This window comes from Xenopus laevis, chromosome 8S (assembly GCF_017654675.1).
Source record: "Xenopus laevis strain J_2021 chromosome 8S, Xenopus_laevis_v10.1, whole genome shotgun sequence".
NCBI lineage: Eukaryota > Metazoa > Chordata > Amphibia > Anura > Pipidae > Xenopus > Xenopus laevis.
Genome location: NC_054386.1, coordinates 66,892,187 through 66,915,860, shown reverse-complemented (window position 1 = coordinate 66,915,860; position 23,674 = coordinate 66,892,187). Strand labels below are relative to the sequence as shown.

General features: G+C 36.7%; 1 protein-coding gene across 1 annotated transcript in view; it reads right to left on the bottom strand.

Annotated features, from left to right (window-relative positions):
• pasd1.S (PAS domain containing 1 S homeolog) overlaps window positions 1-23,674 on the bottom strand; it is a 66,107-nt gene that overhangs the window by 25,783 nt on the left and 16,650 nt on the right. The window contains exons 2-7 of the mRNA XM_041574986.1: window positions 12,134-12,190; window positions 9,520-9,674; window positions 9,237-9,328; window positions 3,214-3,303; window positions 1,373-1,493; window positions 842-955 (exon numbers count right to left, since the gene is read on the bottom strand). Of these exons, the coding sequence (XP_041430920.1) occupies window positions 842-955; window positions 1,373-1,493; window positions 3,214-3,303; window positions 9,237-9,328; window positions 9,520-9,674; window positions 12,134-12,165 (604 nt within the window). The 5' untranslated portion in view covers window positions 12,166-12,190. The remainder of the gene's footprint in view (window positions 1-841; window positions 956-1,372; window positions 1,494-3,213; window positions 3,304-9,236; window positions 9,329-9,519; window positions 9,675-12,133; window positions 12,191-23,674) is intronic.

The following is a 23,674-nucleotide window of genomic DNA, read 5'->3' as shown; positions in this document are numbered from 1 at the left end:
AGACCAGCACAGGGAAAGAATGAATGATTAAATTCACTAAAAAGTGTCTCACATTGGCAGCAACCCCCTAGTGAATTTGTTTTCTTGTCCTGTAAATAATAGCAGCACCCATTAACATTTTATTGAAAAAACAGTAAAGACTAATGGCATAAATTAAGAAAATAGAGATTTCTACAGAAGCTTTCAGCCAGGCCTGCTAAAAGATTTCCCAAACGTATAAGGAGTAGGAAAATGTCTTTATTATAATTACTATTATTTTCAGTTCAGCCATCAGGTGGTGATGCTGGGGAGGGGAATGCCCTAGGAGAGGCTATAAACTATAGTGAGCAACTTCGTCTTTGGCCAATAAGGAAAGGAATAGTGCATGATGTTAGGCAACCTGATGCTAATAAGTGGAAGAGAAAGGTAATTGGTAGGAGTGAGCAGATGAGATAACGGTAGGGAAGATTTGGTTGGAGCTCACTGTAGGTGGGTAGGGTAGAGAGATGAGCAGCTGAGGCTCAAACAAGGAGAAAGTGAGAGACCAGTGTCCCTGCATTACTTACCCTGTTAGGGACCCAGAGAGATAGGGACCAGGCTATGTAGGGCCTTGTGTACCTGGAGCATAAGGCTGATGCCTCTGCTGGAAGACTGTGGCAAGGGGATCTTGGAGTGTGTTACTCCTAATATCTCCTGTTACCAATATCCCAAGGGAGCAAAAGACACTATGTTACAGTCTGTTAATTAATCTTTCATTTAGTGAGAGTGGGCCCTGTATGTCAGGTTCTCTGGTGGGCCCTAGGAGGCCCAGTCCAACACTGACTGCAGATAAGGCAAATAAAATAATATAAAGACTACTTACCATTATTACAGAATTTAAAATCTACAACGAATTTGACAAACTCATACATCCGGGGCTCATTGGGATTCAGGCTTCCTCTTGCTAAATGACAGCAAAATTCCACTTGTTTCTCATCTATAAAGGTAAAAAGAGCTTTTACTTGGAACTGGATTACAAATGTAATATGTAATGAGACAATCCTAGAGGCACATGCAAACTTGCTAATAAGTGGAAGAGAAAGTTATCTGGATATGTCCCCGAGGAACCTCCCCTAAAACCCTTAACCCCTTAGTTTTTGTTATACAGAATGTTAATGAACACTGGAACTATTTTCCTTTGGATTTTTACTGACTGTGCATTTTAAAAGCACTTTTTCTTTAGAATACATAGGCAATACAGACCAGTGGTATTTACCACTTGGCACTTTATCTATATTCTTTATTTCCACATTATTTTCCCCTGTGTATATTCCTTCTCATCAAAAGAATATACAACTACAATATACAAAAGAAAATCAACTTTTGTCTGACAAACTGTCAAGCAAATACTTACTGTTGAAATATTCAGGAATGATCGGCTCTGTCATGAGAATGTGTGATGCCAAAAGTTTCAGCACCTCCGCCTGTTCCCGCTCCGGCAGAAAATTTAATATATTTTGGTCCACCATATCTGACTGGTACAAAAGAATGCTTTGTCATGTTCTGGAGGAGCAATGGGCTGCTCTGGCAATTCCTAATAATCAATTGGAGCTCAGCTAGAAGTTCTGCCTAAGCCACATTCAGACTAAGTGGCACATTTACATATTTTAGGGGCGAATTGTGTTTTTTTGATGAACTTTTGTTAAAAAGACAATTTGCAGTGACATCGCCTATTTTTTGAAAAGGAGAGCTAGTCAATTCCCTAGCGAAAAACCTCAGCGCTAAAGAACTTTCGCTCTATGTTTTGCCAGTCGAATTTTCGCTCTGGCGAAGAAACGAAAATCTGGTAATTCATCAAAATGCAAAAGTTTCTATTTGTTATCCTTTTTGCCAAGGTCTACTTTGCCAGGTTCAGGCTGGTGAACTCCCATAATAAAGATAGAGCAGTCACTCTTAAATTCCAATTATCGTCGCTCTTTCCATGCTAATTTTCTGCATGGTGAAAATTCTCTAGAGAAACTTCTCTAGAGAATTTTCCCAACTACTACTGTATGGGGAAATATACTGCCATATTTTCACAGAGCGTGTACGCCAGGAGAAAATTCACCAGATTTCTCTTGAAAAAGTGAACTTCTGATTTTCAGTAAATATGGAGATGTGTTGTGAAAATACACCTGGCGACGTGAGGTGAACTTTGGTGAAATTAGATGAATATAAAATTCCCTCTTAAGTAAATGTGCCCCTAAGACTTTTCACTTTTAGCTAAAATCAAAAATGATTCTTACAGAAGTATTTATATTCTTTCAATTGTTTCTTGTAAACAGTAGCATATTTTCATATTCTTTTACTCTGCCTATTTTTGTTTATGAATATGAATGGTAGCCATATTATTCTATATGTCTGTTGGTCCGAAACTCCCCTCATAATAATACATGCATGATACTTTTGTTTGTCTATGGGAGACAGCAGATCATTCAAGGTAAAGTAATAAAGGAGCAACGTGTGACCAGGTCTTGTAACAACAGCAACCAAAAAAACATTTGTTTTTAAAGAGCGGAAAGGTTTACTTCACTATAGGACTGTAACAATCATGTCTATATTGCATATAATCTATGGTAAATGGGGTGCACCATTAATGTGACAAGAGATTGAGGAATATGGTGCATGCAACAAGGTCTGTTCTATCCGTGTATAATGGGATATTTCATTCTATTAGTGTCTATACTTTTAACATACTATAATTTCATCCTGTTTATCTCAGTGATGAAGTACCAGTGCTGCTCACCTAACAGGAACCTAAATTGCTTGATTCTGACTCTAGCAAATGAAGTCCAAAGCAGAAATGAAATGAGAAATCCAACATATGGCTGGCACTGCTGCACATGATCAAGCTGATGAAAATGAAACCAGAACTGACATTGTTTTATTTTCAATGCCAGAGATGAGACCCACACTTTTATGCATGTGGAGCACTTTAAACAGACCTTTGAGACGAGCATGCCTTGTGTGTTGGCTTTAATTCTACTTTAAACCACATTCACAGTCACCAAGGGAGGACAAGAAAGAGGGACAAGAAAGAGGGACCAATGGTATATGTTGCAAGATATGCTTGTGAAAGTGTGTGCACTTTTTCACTGGTGTTACAAATGATTGCCCAATTATCACAAATGGTTGAACACAAGCCATGAGCATTTATACAGCATGTCACAATTTTACAGAGAGCTGCAAAATAAGCAAGGGAGAGATGTAACTTACCGGTAAATGACCGAGAAGGGATGAAACACTGTCTGACACATAAATTATAATCCCATCAGTGTTAAGCGCTATCAGAAAGCCATCCAAAGCCTAATGAAAACAAACAGACACACAATTGGATGTTAATGCATTAAACCAGAAAAGGGATTGATTTTCTCCATGGTGCCCGCCACTGAATATTTATAGACATACACAGACAAGATGCTATTTTTAATGGCTCATATTTTTAGCCATTAACAAAATAATATCCGAAAAAATTGTGCGCAATTATTCAGCGTCAGTAATTACTGGAAATGTGAGACATTTCTATTCATTAATTAAACTCGAGGGACATAATTAGTTCTGTGCCATTCTGGCTGGCTCCGTGCGTAGCTGCAAAGTTTATCACTTGAGTCAGGGCTGACGTCATTCTGCTAGTTTGGTGAATGTCAGCCCCCACAGTTACATATCCTTGCTGTAAGCTCTGTGTTACTCTTTTGTGATCTTCATCACTGCTGTCACCACTGTAACCATCTATATAACTTGCTTATTCTTACACTAAACACATATATTACTTTAACTGCCCCTTTTGTAACCAACCTGGCTGCAGTTCAGCAAAACTAGACATAAAGGGACCATATACAGATATATACACCTTCAATATGAGAAAAATAAATAGGACTTGAGTTGAAATTAGGCCTATCCCAAATCTATATCCTGTAGTACACAAAGTGTGTGATCACAGTGTGATCGTCTTTATGCTTCTACCTTCATGAGAAGCTTAACTTTAACAAAAAGTTGCATGCTACTGCATGACACAATTCCTCCAAAGAACCAGAAATTTGAAAATTAAAGCATTTCAGTTTCCGTCTTCCCTGTTTAATGCATAAGACACAGGCAAAAACAAGAATAGACAAAAAAAAACATGTCCTCTTAATATTGCCTCTCTAAAGTAACACTGCATTGACTATCACAGCTTGTTTGCATTCTGTTTCGATTGCAGACATTGCTTTTCAGAGATTTCTGTTTGTTTCAGGATTAGTTTTGAGATAGGATATTTACGCCAAGTCACCAGAAATAGAGGGGAACCATTGATAAAAGTCTTGTGAGATATACAAAAGATTTCTATAATGTAACAATGGTTATACATCTTCGCTATATACATTACTGAGGTCTAGTCTATGGTCCTCCACAAGGACGTTTCCCAGCATCTCACCAAAAGTCAAAGTTGTAGCCCAAGGTGTGCAGTATGTTACGGTATGGTTTTTTTTCTTCAAACCAACATAATTACATATAATACATGGGCCAGCTCACAATTTTACTGACACTCCAAGAATATTATATCCATGGTGTCTAAGCATGAATTAAGCTTGCACAAGTATAAAAGTAACGTCTATTTAGAGCAGGGGTTAAGAGTAAACTACCCATACTCTAAAACATCTTATATATTGATTTATTTACTTGAGTGAATGAGGATTTCCTTGATTTCTTATATTTCAAAAGTCCCATATTTTTTTTGTATTAAAGAGGAACTCCGGCTTGCAAACCAAAATCTGATAAAGAGGCCCACATAAGATAGAAACCCCTAATATACCCATCACAGTTCCCTGTTTCTTCTTTTTCTATGCTGAAATCCAGCTGTTTAAAAGTTCTTCTCTTTCTGCATCATTTGAAATCCTGGCAGGGAAGGAGGGACTAAACAGTTACAAATTGTATAACTCCACAGTTTATAAACAGCATGCAGGAACTACATAACCCACAATGCATTGCACTGTGATGTTCTGTTCCTTATTAAAATCACGTGTGCAGGGAATTGTGGGGTTTGGAGGATGCGGCTGAGGACAGTTGGCTGTTGATACAAAGTAACAGTAGTCCTCCAGCTCAGCAAAGTAGTCAGACAGATCAGAAGGAGAGCAGGGGGCTAGGCTTAGGGAATTGTACCAAACCATTAAAAAATCATGAAAAGGCTGCATATTTTTTAATTGATGTATATTGCAAAGTTGATTGAAATTATATTTACTTTGCAAAAAGCTTAAGTTATGTTTGTTTGGCGTTCCCCTTTAAGAAACATTTTGCTTTTTCTGATCAGCATATGAAAAGCCTCACTTAAGATATCTCATATTTCACTGACAATAACCTAGATTTCTTAGCAACTTCAGTTAAATTTAAATTTTAACTACTTTCCTTTGCAAACAGATCAATGTGAATATAGCACGTCTTACTACGATGCAGAAGATGCTTATTTAATAAAGGGGTTGTTCACCTTCCAAACACTTTTTTCAATTCAGTTGTTTTTAGATTGTTCCCCAGAAAATTATTTATTTTTTACTGTTTTTCCAAAATCTAAGTTTAAATGTTTAATATCCCTGTCTGTGGTGCTTGAGTCTGGCAGCTCAGTAATTCAGGTGCAGACTCTAAACTGTTATGATTTTGCAACATTTAGTTGATACATTTCTCAGCAGTATCTCTGGAGTATTAGCAACTATTGTATCAATTCTAACAGCTGCCTTTAATGAAACTCAGGGATTCTTCTCAGAAGGGACAAAGATAATGTATCAACTAAATGTATCAATTTAAAACAGTTCACAGGGTCGGTGACCCCCCTACCACAGCTGCTTTAGAACATGAAAAATTACACTTTACACTTCAATATTAGAAAAACAGTGACACAGAAATAGAAAGTCATAGGAAAAAGTCGTTATTTTTGGTGATCTACCTGAAAACAACTAGTTGTTTGAAGGTGAACCACCAATTTAAAAATACATATCTTAAACGTCTTAAAATGGAAGTATGTTCCTCATCTTTTGGTACTACAGTTGTTTCTGGATATAATCTGTATTCTTCCTTTCTCTCTATAATTTCCCTTAATAATTTCCTTTTCTTAATTTAGGTACTGCCAAGCTGGTCCTGCAGGCTAACTGCACCAGCAAAACAGCTTCGTCAATTATTTAATTATAGTGTTAATAAAGTCAGCTCTACCCACTCCTTTATTTACAGTAAAAAACAAGTTTCTTCTCTATGACATTTGTGCCTCCACTTGCCCAAGACCAGAGAAAGTACAAGGATCTGCTTTCTCTGAATATATTATTTTAAAGGAGCAAACAAATTGTGTTATCTGCTTCTTTAATAAAAACATTTTTCATGTGTTAGAACTGCATTGTACAGGTCTGGGACCTGTTATCTGAATGCTCGGGACTTGCGGCTTTCCTGATAACGTATCTTCCCGTAATTTGGATCTTCTCTTAAATCTACTAGATAATTATGTAACTATTAAATAAACACAATAGGCTGGCTCTGCTTTCAGCAAGGAGTAATTATCTTTTAATTGGGATAAAGTACAAGGACCTGTTTTATTATTACAGAGAAAAAAGGAATCAATTTAAAAAAAACTGAATTATTCCAGTAAAATGGGAAATGGCATTTCTTTAATTCGGAGCATTTCGGATAATGGATCCCATAACTGTATATGAATAATGAACATTCCTTACTCTATTTCTAAAGAAAAATAGGCTACACTCTACAATGTACCTAAAAGCCTCTACCAATTCTCTGTGACTCTTCTGAGGTATGAACTATAAACCTACCCGCACAGTAAGTCATACAAATATGCACATATCCCTAATACCATGCATAAATTGCTTTTGGCATGTTAGAAGTAAAGTGAAGGCAACAGAATATGCAGGTAGGTTGTGTGTGCAGTCTTCCCTAAGTACAAATCTCATGATTAATTACAAATATAGTAATAATAATGATGATAATGATGATCCAGTAGAAGGGGTTACTTTCCAATGGTTACTTGCCAATAAATCAAATTTAAAAAGGGTAGATGTACAAGTTAGGTGTTCAAAACTAGAAAACATCATCATCAATGATGATAATATGGAGCCAAAAAAAGAAAGTTAATGTACACAGTGCAGGCTGGATTCTCACTGGAGGTTCTCATGGCATCAGTTTGGACATTGGCCCTCAAGGACATTGAAATCAATTTTAGCTTGCATTGTTGCTTTAGGAATTCATCGCTATGCTTGCTGGACAATGTTTTGGTAGAGTAACACTGCTATGGAAGCTATATATTCCCTTTAATCTGTGTACACAATTGCTGCATGAATATTTCACCTCTTGCATTCAGTTGTCCATGTTAAAAACAACAGATCGTAGGTGCATCCCGCCATAGTAAGTATAACATATGGCATTAGGCAGAGTGGGGTATATTACATAAACAGGGGTCAGCTCACAATTTTATTGACACTCCAAATATCTTATGTCCTTGTCCAAGGCATGATTTTGCATAAGTAGAAGGAGGAACATAGTAGTATATACTTACCATAAAGTCTTACCCTGGTTGCGGCGCGCACTGAGTCGTGACCAAGAACTTAGCTCTTATTCTGAATTCAGGGAGCCGTACGTGACACTTGCATTGTATAAATGTGATGTGTATTTCGAGTAGGGGTTAATAAAGTAAACTACCCATACTCTAAAACATCACATACTGTATATTGAGTTATTTACTTGAGTGAATGATGATTTACTTGTTTTACATCTTATATTGCAAAACTCACATTTTTTATGTTAAGCAACATTTTGCTTTTACATTGAATGCCCCAAGCCTTTCAGGGAAGACAGGTAAAGGTTTTTATTTTCACTCTTCTTCCCAGTGTAAGCATGTACAAAGAATAAGAAGCTCCTGCCCTAAGTCTACAGAATAAGATAAATGTTTTATCAGCAGGGGAATATATTGGTGCTGCCACCCAGTTCAAAATAGGATGGACACGCAGCTTCCCAGACAGTTCACTGTGCAACTGTATTTCCTTAATTTCTACTGACTGAATTAATGCAACTACAATCTGACTAGTGATACAAACTGTCCAACCTGAACTGGATTGCACTTATGGGGTGTGTGTATGTGCCTTTAAGTTGAGTTTTCTGTATTCAGCTCCTAATCAATGTTGTTGTATACTCATACAGGCTCCCACCACTCAAAACATAAATCTGTACAAAGGTAGGGTATATTTGAATCAGTAAAGGTCATACTTACATATGAGCACTTCATTTGACAATGCTTTTACAATGTTTTCCAAACTCTGTATTTCCATCTACCAACACAACTGCTGTTTGTTTTGTGGAGAAGTAAGCATCACTCGTTTATTTGGTTAAATTTGTATTCTGTACCAAGATGCCTGCAAGTAAAGTTTCTGTAACTGTGCCCTCTATGGAGCACGTGTCATTATTTGAGTCAAACTTCCTCTTTAGATTAGCAATTCTACTACTCCAGGCCGGCAGCAGGAGGACAGATAAAAGGGAGGGAGTGTATAAGAAACATGGGAATTCATAGTGTTTGTAAAGCCACTGAAACTATATATGCTTGTGTTTATTAACAACACTGGTAAAACTCATAAATAATCTACTCTGCCTTGTTTGCCACCGACCTTTCTTTATTGCAGTTTTGACAACTTATTATTCATATCAGTGCCACTGAGGAGTTATTTTTCTTAGCATTTCTGTATCCAGACAAACAAAGGCAGTGTGGAAATATGTAAAAGTGGCAGAGCGCTACTCATGCCATGAAAAAAAGAAAGAAAAAAAAACAATGCAGGTATGGGATACCTTATCGGTAACCAGTTATCATTAAATCTTTGAATTAAGGGAAGGCCATCTCCCATAGACTCCGTTTTCTTAAAATAATTAAAATAATAAAAGTAGCTTGCACTTGATCCTAACTGAGCTGCATACATCTGTATTTCTGGCAATACAATCATATTGGGTGTATTTAATGTTAAAATGTTTTTTAGTAGAGTTAAGGTATGACAATCCAAATTAGGGAAAGATCCATTGTCCATAACACCCTAGATCCCAAGTATTCTGCAGGTCCCATATATGTAAACGAATGGTCATGTAAATTTAAAAATGAGGATTTTATACCACTAACATAGACATGTTTATCATTTGTAAATTTGCATTTTAAATTAGTATTAGAATACATATTATAATTTGCATTATAAATAGTAAGACATGCTATGGTTGCAAAGCACAGACTTCTTTATTACCTCTAACATCAACTGAGTAAACTCCTCATTGCTAAGAAAAGAAGGTTTCCAGTCTTGTCGAATCTCACAGGCTTCAGTCTGTGCTGTGATTTCTGAAAAAAAAATCAGTTGATTACCTGAAACACATTTATATACAGTATATTATAAACACATTATCTATTTCATATATAAGTCCATATGAAGGAAAACTAAATATGATATATATATATATATATATATATATATATATATGTATGATTTAACAATCCTGATATTCTTATATTTATAGGTCAGTCCAAGATACCTTTCTGCTTTTGTAAGAAATCGATTGTCTTTTGCAATATTGTGGTCTTGACCATCTTAAGTGGCTGTCCATGGCCCTGTAACATGGTACAGAGTTCTTTGATGAGGACATTAAACTGGTCTCTTCTCTTCTTCTCAGATTTGTTGCGTGATGCCCTAAAATATATAAATATTCAGACAATCACAATGACAGCACCAGCAAAAACAAGCTTCCACTACTTACAAAGTATATAGATCTATCTGTTCGATCCCAGGCAAAGGAAAGATTTATATATTCTTGATGTTACTCAGCTCTCAGCTGATTGCACTGGAGACCTTCCTTAGTTCTCAATGAAAATGGTTTAGCATTTCACTGATCCATTGGGAACTCATTTTATTTAAAAAAAGATACAGAAATTTGATATTCAGAGGTAATTATAAAGCAAATACTTTTTTAAACCAAAAGCCCATAAAAAGCAAAAATAGTTACTTTATGTAATTCTGCTTGTGTTTACATAAGATATGCTGATATGAAATATTTCATATCAGTATACCGTATGTACTGTATGTTCTTTGCCAGGAAACATTTGCATTTTAAATAAATTACTTTCTAGATTGTGGCCTATAATGAACGAAACATTAACCAATATCCTACTTTTGCAAAAGAGACTTTTTGGTTTTTTTTGCTTCCTGTTAGCCTACAACTGCTAAGTATGAAGTCTTGATGGATGGCTATACATTTTTGCTTCATAGTGTTTGTGATGCAAAGGAGTGCAACTATGATAAGTATTTTACATTTAAACATTAAATTAATAGGGATTAAACATGAATAAGACTATGTCCCGCAGTGAAATTCTTTCTTCTTAACAGATCACGCTCCACTACTATAATTAGCACTAGCTATTATTAACATGTTTATCTGCTTAGTCTTCTTAAAGTAGTTCACTGTGATACTAGGTTGATCTGCTGCTTTCCTGCAGAATGGAATTAACCTCAATAAAAGAGAACTGTTGTGCAATGGTTGTTGTCAACATTGGATGGTGTTGGACATTGTCAATGACAGAAGGCTAACATAAAAATAAACACTTTGGAAGGCAGTGCCTTTGCTTTTTAATTGTTTAATTCTATACCCATTAACTATAGATCTGAGGCATAAAATAGAAAGCATTCCCTTGTATACACATTAAAGATATAATTTAAAATGATGGTGTAATTTCAGAACCGTTTGACTACAATATAACATACACATTTAGTTAGATTAAATAAAAATTTGCCTCATAAAAGAAAACATAATTTTAATCAACTTTCCAATATACCTTTTTTTAAAACATTCTGAGCTTTTAAAGTTATTTGTAGAAACAATTGCTATTGAAAACAACAACTCCTGTTTGTTGTGATGATGTAATGAATATATATTGCAAAGTTGCTTAGAATTATGTTTTATTTTATTAGGCAAAAATTATATTTTGGTTGACATTCCCTTTAAACAATAGTAATCTAAGATCTTCATTTTATGTGCAATTTTACAGTCACTTCATTTTCTTTTCTGCAGCGCTACAGGGCACGGTTGGGTTTAATCCATTAAGAAGCTAGAGAGAATTATGGTAAGCACACTATATTTATAAAGGGGAAAACAATTAGCAGAAAGCAGTTTCTGTAAAAGGCAATTGTACAAACCATTTAAATAGGTGCCTAGCATACCCAAGTATACTGAATGACAAGACCATAGTAACAAAATCTTCATAATTTTATAAAGGTTTTTGATGGCTTTTAGGGCTATTCCACACGGGGAGATAGCGACGCGTTTGCGGTCGCGGCGACAAAGCGCCGCGACAGTCGCCGCGACCGGCGCAGGCGACAGTTTTGTATGGGCGCCTATGTAAAAACGCCTGTGCTAACCACACGAGGCGATGCGCTTTTCAACAGTCGCCTGAAAATGCCTCGCCAGGCTTTTTCAGGCGACTGTTGAAAAGCGCATCGCCTCGTGTGGTTAGCACAGGCGTTTTTACATAGGCGCCCATACAAAACTGTCGCCTGCGCCGGTCGCGGCGACTTTCGCGGCGCTTTGTCGCCGCGACCGCAAACGCGTCGCTATCTCCCCGTGTGGACTAGCCCTTAAGCAAATTAGAAAGCACAATAGGCTGTACTATGCCAGCCTTGCAAATTGATTTTCTACTACTTCAAGTCTAATTGGTGATTTTGGGTTTCTTATCAAAGCTTAAGAGCATTACTGTGGAGAAGGACTGAATTTAATCAATATGTGACATTTTTCAATAGCAATATCTGCATTAGCATGTAAATGTTCCAACGTGCCCTCATTGTCAGTACAGACATTCATATGCACCCAATAAAATGGGGACCAATCTATGCCAGTTTTCAGAAAACACACTTTTGTCAAGTGAGCAGCAGACTAGTGGTTTCTAGTTATCCCTGCTTTACTTCTATACAGTGTATACTGTATATAAACTCCTCATGAGCCATGAGCTTGCAAATCTTAAACCAGTTTTAAAGCTTTCTGCTTCTCTTTGTGTCCTAATATGTGCAAAGTTCCTACTTTTCCCTTTCGACATTTTAGGCTAAAATGTGTTCTAGCATAGCATTTATACCCAACACAGACATGTAGAGAGATTGCTAACCTCTTTGTTCTCTCTTTCTCATCTTCATCCATCAGCTCGTTTATTCAACACAGGATTCTAAAAGAGAAATTAAACCATTTGTAAAGTTGTAAAGATTTAAACACTAAAATGAAACATCCATATAAATTTGCAGCTAATGCTCAAAAAAATAGGTTTTGCCGTGGCTTTGTTTGTTGGCCGTGGACACATTTTTTGCTAGTATGATTTATATTTAATTTCATTGTAGCAACAGCTCCAGTATATATGATTAGCATAAAGTGCATGGTTATATGGTCATTAATCACTTTTGTGGCTTCTGATATTCATGTATTTCACAGTATCTAATGTATATAACAGATTACACATAATATTTTTGTAAGTATCTACAAAGTGATAAAGGCAGGATTCTATGAAAAACAGTAAATCCTTTAGTATGCATAAATCCAGCATGCAATAATGTTAATTTAATTCTACTTATACATCAGGGTCCTTTTGTGGCCAATGGACTGAAATCTTTGTCACCTGAACTGTATCTATGTTAAATAGAAAATGAAGAACAAAACATTAAAGGAGAAGGAAAGGCATCCTGCACTTGGGGTCAAAAATGTTAGGCACCCCAAGTGATTGTATTGACTTACCTGAAACCCGGGGCCAGTGCTCCTATCAGCAGAAAACTGCACCGGGGGTTTTACCAGTGAGCACCACGGAGCACTTCTCTTCTGTCTTCCGCTTTCTTTGCACGGCTGCGCAGTAAAATGAAAGGCCGAACTTTAACTATAAGTCGGCTATTTCGTTCAACTGCACATGCGTTTGCCCCGGGAAATTTGAAGAAAGAAGAAGATGGAAGAGGATCACTCCTTGGTGCTCACTGGTATAACCCTGGGCCGGTGCAGTTTTCTGCTGATAGGAGCACTGGCCCAGGGTTTCAGGTAAGTCAATACAATCACTTGGGAGTGCCTAACATTTGGCACCCCCAAGTGCAGGATGCCTTTCCTTCTCCTTTAAACAACAAAACTTTTGCTTTTCACTAAATCCCTCCTATCATTGAATCACTTACTGAATGCTCCCCATTCCTCTCTCCACTGGGTACATTTATGAAATACTGAGCATAAATATTAGGGATGAATATAAGGGGTGAGTCCTGAACTAAATCCGAATAGTATTTTGCATATGCTTATTTGGGTTTGAAAGGGTCAAAAGAATCGCAAACACACAGAGTGTGGGAAAAAAATCTTTTTTATGTGCTGAATAGCCACGTGATTCTGCTTGGCCAGGCAGCTGGATTTAGCCAAAACCTGATGAAAAAGGCTGAATCCCTAATAAATATATGACTAGAATGCTTTAGATTTCATATTTTTTTAACTTGTCACAACAGCATATATTTTAGGATTAAAAATGAAGACACAGACCCAAACAATGAAAATTAGTGTTAGGTTTAAATTGTATTATTTATACACTGCAGCTGGAGAGAAAAACAAAACTTCCTAAACAGATGCATTGAATCCATTATTTTTGATGATGGACCATTTCTCAGCAAAAGATTCTGCAGAATACCAGACAGAATCCAAAGCCTACTTTACAAATTCATAATATTGCAGGTACAAACTACATGTATCCCGCATGACTGTCAGATGTGAACGCTGCACGCTGCGTCTTCATCTGACAGTCGGTTTGTGTGTATTTTGTACCTACAATGTTTCTATCACTCCCATTAAATTCGGCGCCTCGGACTTTTCGCTTGCATTTCGTCGCCGTACGACAAATCGTTTGTTATCATTCTGTGGAGTTCGGCCCTAAGACAAATAAAATAGCATCATCTGTCACATTCAGTGGTCTTGATTTGGCTTAGAGGTTAGGATTCCTTCATCTCCAAATCCTTCAAAAAGCTGGGGGATTCAGCTGAAGAGACTCCAACATTCAGCCCATCCCTTCTATTGAAAGTCCAAAGCTATACTCTAACGATTTATAGAATTGCAGCAGATCATATAATAATCTCTCCAATGCTTTATTTACCAGTAGGTCTTTCCAGCTGACACAAGGTCACTCATTCCAATTAAAAGAAAGAAGGTTCCGCCTAAATATTCAGAAGGGGTTTTTTACAGTGAGAGCTGTGAAGATGTGGAATTCTCTCCCTGAATCAGTTGTACAGGCTGATACATTAGATAGCTTTAAGAAGGGATTGGATGGCTTTTTAGCAAGTGAGGGAATACAGGGTTATGAGAGATAGCTCATAGTACAAGTTGATCCAGGGTCTAGTCGGATTGCCATTTTGGAGTCAGGAAAGAATTTTTCCCCCTCTGAGGCAAATTGAAGAGGCTTCAGATGGGTTTTTTGCCTTCCTCTGGATAAACTGGCAGTTAGGCAGGTTAAAAAAAGCTAAAAGGTTGAACTTGATGGAAGTGTCTTTTTTCAACCTAACTTACTATGTTACTATGTTACTATGATAGTGGGAAAAGGCTGAATGCAAAATACCCAGGCATTACAACTGTCTTGAAACGTTATCCTGCAGGAGGATCCTTACTTTATAAAGGTAGTAGGGATGCAAAGAATCCACAATTTTTTGGATTTGGTCGAATACTCAATCCTTCACTAATAATTTGGCCAAATACATTTAATTCAATATAATGATAATGTATATTTTTTTTATAGATTTTTATACATGGTGTTAATTACCCTTTAATAAATAGTAAAGTAAGGACACACTGCATTGTTAAAATTAAACCTCTTTTTTCTGCATATCTACTATAAGTATTTATTGGAGCTGCTATACTGCCTCAAATCTTTCAAATCTAAGGGGCTGATTCACTTAGGGTCGAATATCGAGGGTTAATTAACCCTCGATATTCGACTGGGAATTGAAATCCTTCGACTTCGAATATCGAAGTCGAAGGATTTAGCGCAAATAGTGCGATCGCATGATCGAAGGATTATTCCTTCGATCGAACAATTAAATCGAACGATTCGAAGGATTTAAATCCAACGATCGAAGGAATATCCTTCGATCAAAAAAGTTAGCCAAGCCTATAGGGACCTTCCCCATAGGCTAACATTGACTTCGGTAGCTTTTAGATTCTGAACTAGGGGGTCGAAGTTTTTTTTAAAGAGACAGTACTTTGACTATCGAATGGTCGAATAGTCGTACGATTTTTACTTCAAATCCTTCGATTCAAAGTCGTAGTCGAAGGTCGAAGTAGCCCATTCGATGGTCGAAGTAGCCAAAAAAAACTACGAAATTCGACGTTTTATTTACTTCGAATCCTTCACTCGAAGTTAGTGAATCAGCCCCCTAAATCTCAAAATGTTTTACTTAAATCTATGCAAAGACCTTCTACTGAGTCATGCAAAGTAGTCTTCTCCTTCTGTATGAATGATCCTGCATAATTTATCTTGGAAAACTACACAGTAAATGATTTCAACCAAATCAATTTGCTTTACACAAAGTAAGGGAGTTGACCCTTAAATTAGAAAGCAATACTGCAATGTGTTTCAAACGTGCCATCAATAAAGGTATATCCAGAACTTCAAATTTTTTTATTTGTACTCATAAGGATGAGGTCACACAGGGCGTTTTTACGTGACGTTTTTAAAAACACACGGTTGAGTGTAAATACGGAAATGAAACCACATGCCCATGGTGATGTGCGTTTTTTCTCATTCCCTCCAATCATGCTAGGAAGAATTTTATTAAACTTTTGTGCAAAAAAGCGGAAAAGCAATTTACATGCGTCAGTACGCAGCGTAACTACGTCACCAGCAGACAATGCCACAAATACATATATGCGCATTCCATCTCGCAAGAGTTTGCCCGCCATATTTCCACAACTGCGTTAAATCACTGCGTATCTTGACAGTGCTATATAAATACATGATGATGATGATGAACTGCGGATACAATAGAGTTCAATAATATGGTGTTTCCTTGGCATATTGGCGTTCCTGCTGAAAAAGGCAAATAGTGGTGTCTTGTGGAAGATGTTGGCTCGCAAACAAACAGTGGTAATTGTTATACTGTGTTTTCCATTATTTTCAATAGGGCTTCATTTCTTGAGTATTTACGCTCAACTAAACGTTTTTAAAAACATAATGTAAAAACTCCCCATGTGACCTTGCCCATAAAGTAACATACTATATCATGGTTAATCAATGAAATACATTTTAGCTGCATGGTAGTATATTTTGCTAGTAATAAACCAGTCCATTCATTGAATCTACTTGAATCTACCTATTTTCTCTGTCCAGCTAATGACCAATATACTATAATTGTCCTATCAGTAAACACTATTCAGCTTATTTGAATGTACTCATGCTATTGTTTGCAATACTTAGAAGTATAAGAATAAATATTTGCATACATTTAAAAAAAATCTTCACAAATCAAAAAAAATATTTGCGTACATTTAAAAAAATCTTCACGAATCCAGACCCAATCATGAGAATTCCCCCTGCCCCAGACACCCCTCTTGGCCATACAGGGAGTCATAGAAGTAGAGGCCCAGGGTCAAAAGCACCATTTTTATTCTAGTTACTAGTCAAGTGCAGGCTCAGTAAAAACCCTGAAGGAGGCAAAACAAGACACTTTCGGGGGAATGTGATAAAAGTCAGTAATAGAAAAACTATTCACAATGCGAAAAGTTATGCCTTTGTGCGAACAAATTTTGCTTTGCGCAAATTTAATATAGCTTTTGTGAACCCAGAAAATGTTTAGCGACCACTTCTCACAGTGGAAGACCGTTTTGCGAATTTTATAGCTTGCGCCAGTACGCAGTAAATGTAATAAAACTTCTTATTGAAAAAGTCGTTATGTTTGCTCCAAAAGATTACGTCACCTTCAAACACTTCTTAAGAGTGCGCAATTCGCAATGTAATAACAGTTTAGGGAACAATATTACATTGCGAGATGTGGATTTTAATTCTAATTAGTGCAAATTGTTTTTCTCTTTGTGACTTTAATTACATTCCCCCTTTATATCATCCACTTATTTAATAAATTATCCCAAAATATCCAGATCCTAGAATAAGATTATTCTATAGCAAAAATGCAGCAATAACACAGGTGCTGTTATTATGGTATTATTTCATAAGTACTATATTTATCATGATGTATATGATTCATTTTATGACACAGAATTAATTAAGAACGCTAACGTTAACAATAAAAAAGCATATAAGAAAACATCTGTTCTTCCTCTGACAGCTAATAAAGACAAACTGTGATACAAAAAAGGTGGAAAAAGAATAAAATTATTTGTAACATACATTGGATGTGTCAGTAGTTGGCTTCTCATTCCTGAGTATAATAGGAGTATTTATAGCGTACGTTCCTCTGTTCTGACCTTTTTGTCCTGTGAGCCATTATACACCACTGAATACACATGGGATCCTATTTTAATCTTATGTAGTCAGACCTTTTGTTCTGTTGGGCCACTAAAACACAGTGGGAAGGCTATTGAGGCCCAAACAGGTCTTTGTACATGACAAAATGTGACACATTATGAATAATCAGGATGCTGAATGCTAGCTTGTTTTATAGTCACCCACCTGGCAAAGAAATCTAGGTTACATTTACTGATACTGGCATACTTATATAGAGGACTATGAAAAAGTTTGGGAACCCCTCTTAAGTCTTTGGAGTTTTGTTTATCATTGGCTGAGCTTTCAAAGTAGCAACTTCCTTTTACTATATAACATGCCTTATGGAAACAGTAGTATTTCAGCAGTACTAAAGTTTATTGGATTAACAGAAAATATGCAATATGCATCATAACAAAATAAGATGCATAAATTTGGGCACCCCAACAGAGATATTACATCAATACTTAGATGAGCCTCCTATAGCCTTTGATGAGTGTCTGGATTCTGGATGGCGGTATTTTTGACCATTCGTCCATACAACATACCTCTGCATAAATTCCTTTGTAGTGTTTAGGGTGATTGTCTGGTTGGAATATCAAACCCCTGCATAACTTCAACTTTGTGACTGATGCTTGAACATTATCCTGAAGAATTTGTTGATAATGGGTTGAATTCAGCTGACCCTCGACAAGAGCCCCAGTCCCACATAGCTCCACAGCATGATGGAAATTTGACAGTTGGTAGCAGGAGCTTTTATTGAATAGTGTTCTTCTTCTGCCATGCAAAGTGCTTTTTGTTGACCAAATAACTAAATTTTTGTCTCATCAGTCCAAAGAACTTTGTTATAAAATGACTGTGGCTTGTCTAAATGAGCTTTTGCATACAACAGGCAACTCTGTTTGTAGCGTGAGTGCAAAAAGGGCTTCTTTCTCATCTCTTCTTTCTCATGCCATACAGATGTTCTTTGTGCAAATTGCGCTGAATTCTAGAACGATGTACAGATACACCATCTGCAGCAAGATGTTCATGCAGGTCTTTGGAGGTGATCTCTCGGTTGGCTGTAACCATTCTCACAATCCTCTGCATATGCCGCTCCTGTATTTTTCTTGTCCTGCCAGACCTGGGTTTTACAGCAACTGTGCCTGTGGCCTTCCATTTCCTGATTACATTCGTTACAGTTGAAACTGACAGTTTAAACCTCTGAGATAGTTTTTTTGTAGCCTTCCACTAAACCATGATACTGAAGAATCTTTGTTTTCAGTCTTTTGAGAGTTGCTTTGAGGATCCCATGCTGTCACTCTTCAGACTAAAGTCAAACAGAAGCACAACTTGCAATTGGCCACCTTAAATACCTTTTCTCGTGATTGGACACAACTGCCTATGAAGTTCAAGACTTAACAAGCTAATCCAACCAGTGTTGCCAGTAATCAGTATTGAGCAGTTACATGCATTCAAATTAGCAAAAATACACATTTTTGCACAGCCAGTTTTTCACATTTGATTTAATTCCATACACACTGTTTCACTAAAAATCTTTGTTCAGAAAACACCCCAGTACTCAGATGTTCCTGGGAAATGAAAAACATACCACTGTTATTTTTTTTGTAGAAAGTGAAGTAAATTATTATGCAGGCTGAGAGGGGTTCCCAAACTATTTCATGACTGTACTATGAGTAATGTGATCAGAGTGATCGTGAGTCAGATACAAATCTGCAATATTGATACAAGTCTATTTTTATGTAACAGTATCTTACCTGGCAATATTACACAGAAGTTTATGTAATTGCCTGTATAGTACTGGTAGAAGTCACTCAGGTCACTGTATATGCACAAGCAATACATCAGTGAAATGCAACAGAAATAAAGTGCCCTGTTCCACTAACTAGCAAGGGTTCACTAAGTATTGCCATTAATCAAACCTGCAGTGATCTATTTTCTTCTTATAAGATTCAAACATTGAATGAGAAAGTATTTCCTTTAATTGTCTGTTTAATAGGAAAGAAAAGCAAATAAAGTATAATGCAAACGGAAATTGCATGAAAAGAAAATTCTCACTCAAATTGCTTATAAATGAGTAGAAGCAGACATCCTGCATTTTTTCCCAGAATCGATATATATATATATATATATATATATATATATATATATATTATATATATATATATATATATATATATATATATATATATATATACACTATCGTTTTGCAGGTAAGGCCAGCACACTCTAGATAAGTAAAAAAAATATTTATTCACAAACCATTTATGTCCAACATTTCAGTCCTCATTAGGAGCTTTATCAAGGATAGCAAACCTTTGTGATAAAGGTCCTAATGAGGACCGAAACATTGGACATAAATATTTTTTTAATTTTAGGGATGGGCGAATTTGACCTGTTTCGTTTCGCCAAAAATTTGCCGCCGGCGAAATGTCGCTGATGCCCATTAAAGTCTATGGGCGTCAAGATTTTTCTGTTGCACGCCGAAATTATTTTGACGCAGGTCTTTTTTTGACGCACACCGCCATACAAGTCTATGGGCATCATTTCCGCGGCGAAACAAGGCAAAAAAATTTCCCATCCCTACTTGGTCCTACCTGCAAAGCTGTATTTATAAATATATATATTAGGTACCTCAAACACAAAGCACAGAGCTATAGTGAAGACACTTTTATTTTCAAATATATACATACAGTACATTTATGAATTTACAGTATATAAAGAACAGAATTTTTTGTTTACAGCACACTTTTAAGCATATGATACATTTTTAATGACTCAAGGGAAAGAGACAAGAAGATAGAAACTATATCTGGTTCCAAAGTAATATAACATTCAATGAAAAAAACGGGACAAAACACTTGGTTCTAAAATTGTTTACCATTAAAACATTGATGTTACAATAGTAACTTGTACTGCAAGCCCATATAACATGCAAAGGGATTTACTTTTGTATTTTTCTCACTAAGGGGTATATTTATCAAAGAGTGAAGTTAGAGATGGCTGCAATCTGTTAAAGTGAAATTCCGTCACTCTCCATTCATTTCTATGGGATTTTTAAAAAATAACATTTATTAATGGGTGAAAATGAAAATTGAAATATATCTCTCATACACCAGTCGTCTGTTTGGCGCCAAGGTGTTCCAAAGCCAAAGTATATGGAAATGCAGCATTGCACCACCAGTGGCAGAATCAGACTGTTTCAGACTGCATCTGTTTCATGCAAACATGTAAGCTCAAAATAAAAAACAGTACTGGGCTGCTGCGCAGATGTTGGCACCAGAGCAAGGAATGGCCTGGATGCCACATATGATGTGAATGGTATGGCCATTATGGAGCTATGGTAGAAAGAAATAAACCGTGTTGCTTTCCTTCCAAAATGGTTGTTGGCAAAATTAACTGCTGCACTCTTTTCGCATGGGTTATACTTCTACACTGTTTCTAAACTTTTCAAACATTTATAAAAACATATTATTTACATATACTAATAGTATGTGCAGTTAATATTCGCATATGGAATCTGCAATTTTAACAAGGGAACCACAACCTTTAGCAGGGAAGATCTGTGTCTCCAAACATGCAACTGTAGCTTCCCATCTTCTTTTCTGCTGATTCACTGCACATGCTCTGTGCTGCTGTCACTTACTGAGCTTAGGGACCCACTCACAATATACAGTACACATAGAATATAAATGTCACAATATAAGGCTGATTAGTAATTCATCCTGATCATTACTACATGGCAGCACAGAAACCAGCACAATTAGCATCACAATTTAATAATCAGCCTAGTAGCATCAGCTTATATTACAGACCAACCCATTTTCTGCTTGATAATTTGTGATGACCCCTAAGTTTAGCGTCTCATCAGCTGCTCAGAGCCCACTGAGAATGTGAGTGTCAGACACTTTCCAAGATGGTGAGCCCCTGTGACAAGTTTGGAGTCCTAGGTCACTGTTTCTATTGAGATGCCGAAACTTTAGGCTGGTGCAATAATTTCAGTATACAAAATATGTCATTTTTAGAATAAACTTCAAGTAACGCTAATGTATTTCACTTGCAACACATATCCATCCAAAAGTTGACCTCTGGAATCTATCCTTCAGTAAGCTTTCTAGCCATTCATAAACACGTTTCCTCTCCTATTTCCAAAATTGACATGCAAGCCTCTTCTTTGACACTGTGTCAAAAGCCTGAATGAAATCCAATTATCAATCCAAATATTGACATACAACACATTTTCTTTATCAGAACTTCAGTTAAGCATACAAGGCATCTTTTTTTTTTTTTTATCCTCACCAGTTTCTAAGAATATCATGGCCAGTTTATAACAGCTATTCTATTGATCAGTTGGTGTGTGTGTATGTGTATACCGTATATACTCGAGTATAAGCCGACCCGAGTATAAGCCGAGGTACTTAATTTTACCTACGAAAACTGGGAAAACGTATTGACTCAAGTATAAGCCTAGACACAACTACAGCCCTGTCTCCCAGCAGCGCACATTCCACCAAAGCGACCCCCCAGCGATCAACCGGACTTCTTTGCAAAGTTGATGGTGACAGAGAATTGCCAAATGGATTACTGTGAGCATTGTCCCACTGTCCCACTACCATGTGCAGAGGGTGCTGTTTGATATTGCCATCACTGTTAATCTTTTGTATAACCAACAGAGGGTGCTGTGTGATATTGCCATCACTGTTAATCCTTCATATAACCAACAGAGGGCGCTGTGTGATATTGCAGTCACTGTTATTCTTTCATATAACCAACAGAGGGTGCTGTGTGATATTGCAGTCACTGTTAATCTTTCATATAACCAACAGAGGGCGCACTGTTATTCTTCCATATAACCAACAGAGGGCGCTGTGTGATATTGCAGTCTCTCCCCAAGTGAACTGTTGGTATAGGAATGATTAAAAGTGACTGCAATCTCAGCTACTGCCTGCTGACCCGAGTATAAGGCGAGGTAGACTTTTTCAGCACATTTTGGATGCTGAAAAACTCGGCTTATACAGTGTTTATATATATATATATATATATATATCTTAAAGGGATGGGTGATCTTAAAGTTACCTTTAGCATGTTATAGAATAGTCCATTCTACAATTGGTCTTTATTATTATTATTTTTTATAGTTTTTTTAAAAATGAATTGCCTTCTTCTTCTAACTCTTTTCAGCTTTCAAATGGGGGTCACTGACCCTATCTAAAAACAAATGCTCTGTAAAGCTGCAAATTTATTGTTGTTGCTACTTTTTATTACTCATATTTCAATTTGAGCCCTCTCCTATTAATATTCCAATCTCTTATTCAAATCGATGCATGGTTGCACCACATTGCTGACATTTCTAACTGGAGAGCTACTAAATAAAAAGCTAAATAACTTGAAAACCACAAATAATACAAAGTGAAATCCAATAGCAACTTGTGTCAGAATATCACTCTCCACCCCATACTAAAAGTTAATTCAAAGGTGAACAACCCCTTAACTTCCTCCAGTGCTCATACTTGTTAATGGGGACTTGAAATTTGTGTGTTTGAAAAATTACATTACATTAGGGGGCCGATTCATCAAGGGTCGAATATCGAGGGTTAATTAACCCTCGATATTCGACTAGGAATTGAAATCCTTCGACTTCGAATATCGAAGTCGAAGGATTTAGCGCAAATTCTGGGATCATATGATCGAAGGATTATTCCTTCGATCGAACGATTAAATCCTTCGAATCGAACGTTTCGAAGGATTTAAATCCAACGATCGAAGGAATATCCTTCGATCAAAAAAACTTAGGCAAGCCTATGGGGACCTTCCCCATAGGCTAACATTGACTTCGGTAGCTTTTATCTGCCGAACTAGGGGGTCGAAGTTTTTTTTAAAGAGACAGTACTTTGACTATCGAATGGTCGAATAGTCGAACGATTTTTTGTTCGAATCCTTCGATTCGAAGTCGTAGTCGAAGGTCGAAGTAGCCCATTCGATGGTCGAAGTAGCCCAAAAAACACTTCGAAATTCGAAGTTTTTTTACTTCGAATCCTTCACTCGAAGTTAGTGAATCGGCCCCCAATTACTGTAACATAATTATGAAAACTACTGAAATATAGAAAAGCGTTTCGTTTTTAGTACAAAGAAAACCTTCAAGTTTTGATACAGTTAAGATCACAAAATATGCACACAGAAAAAGAACATCAATACCACACATATCCCACTGTT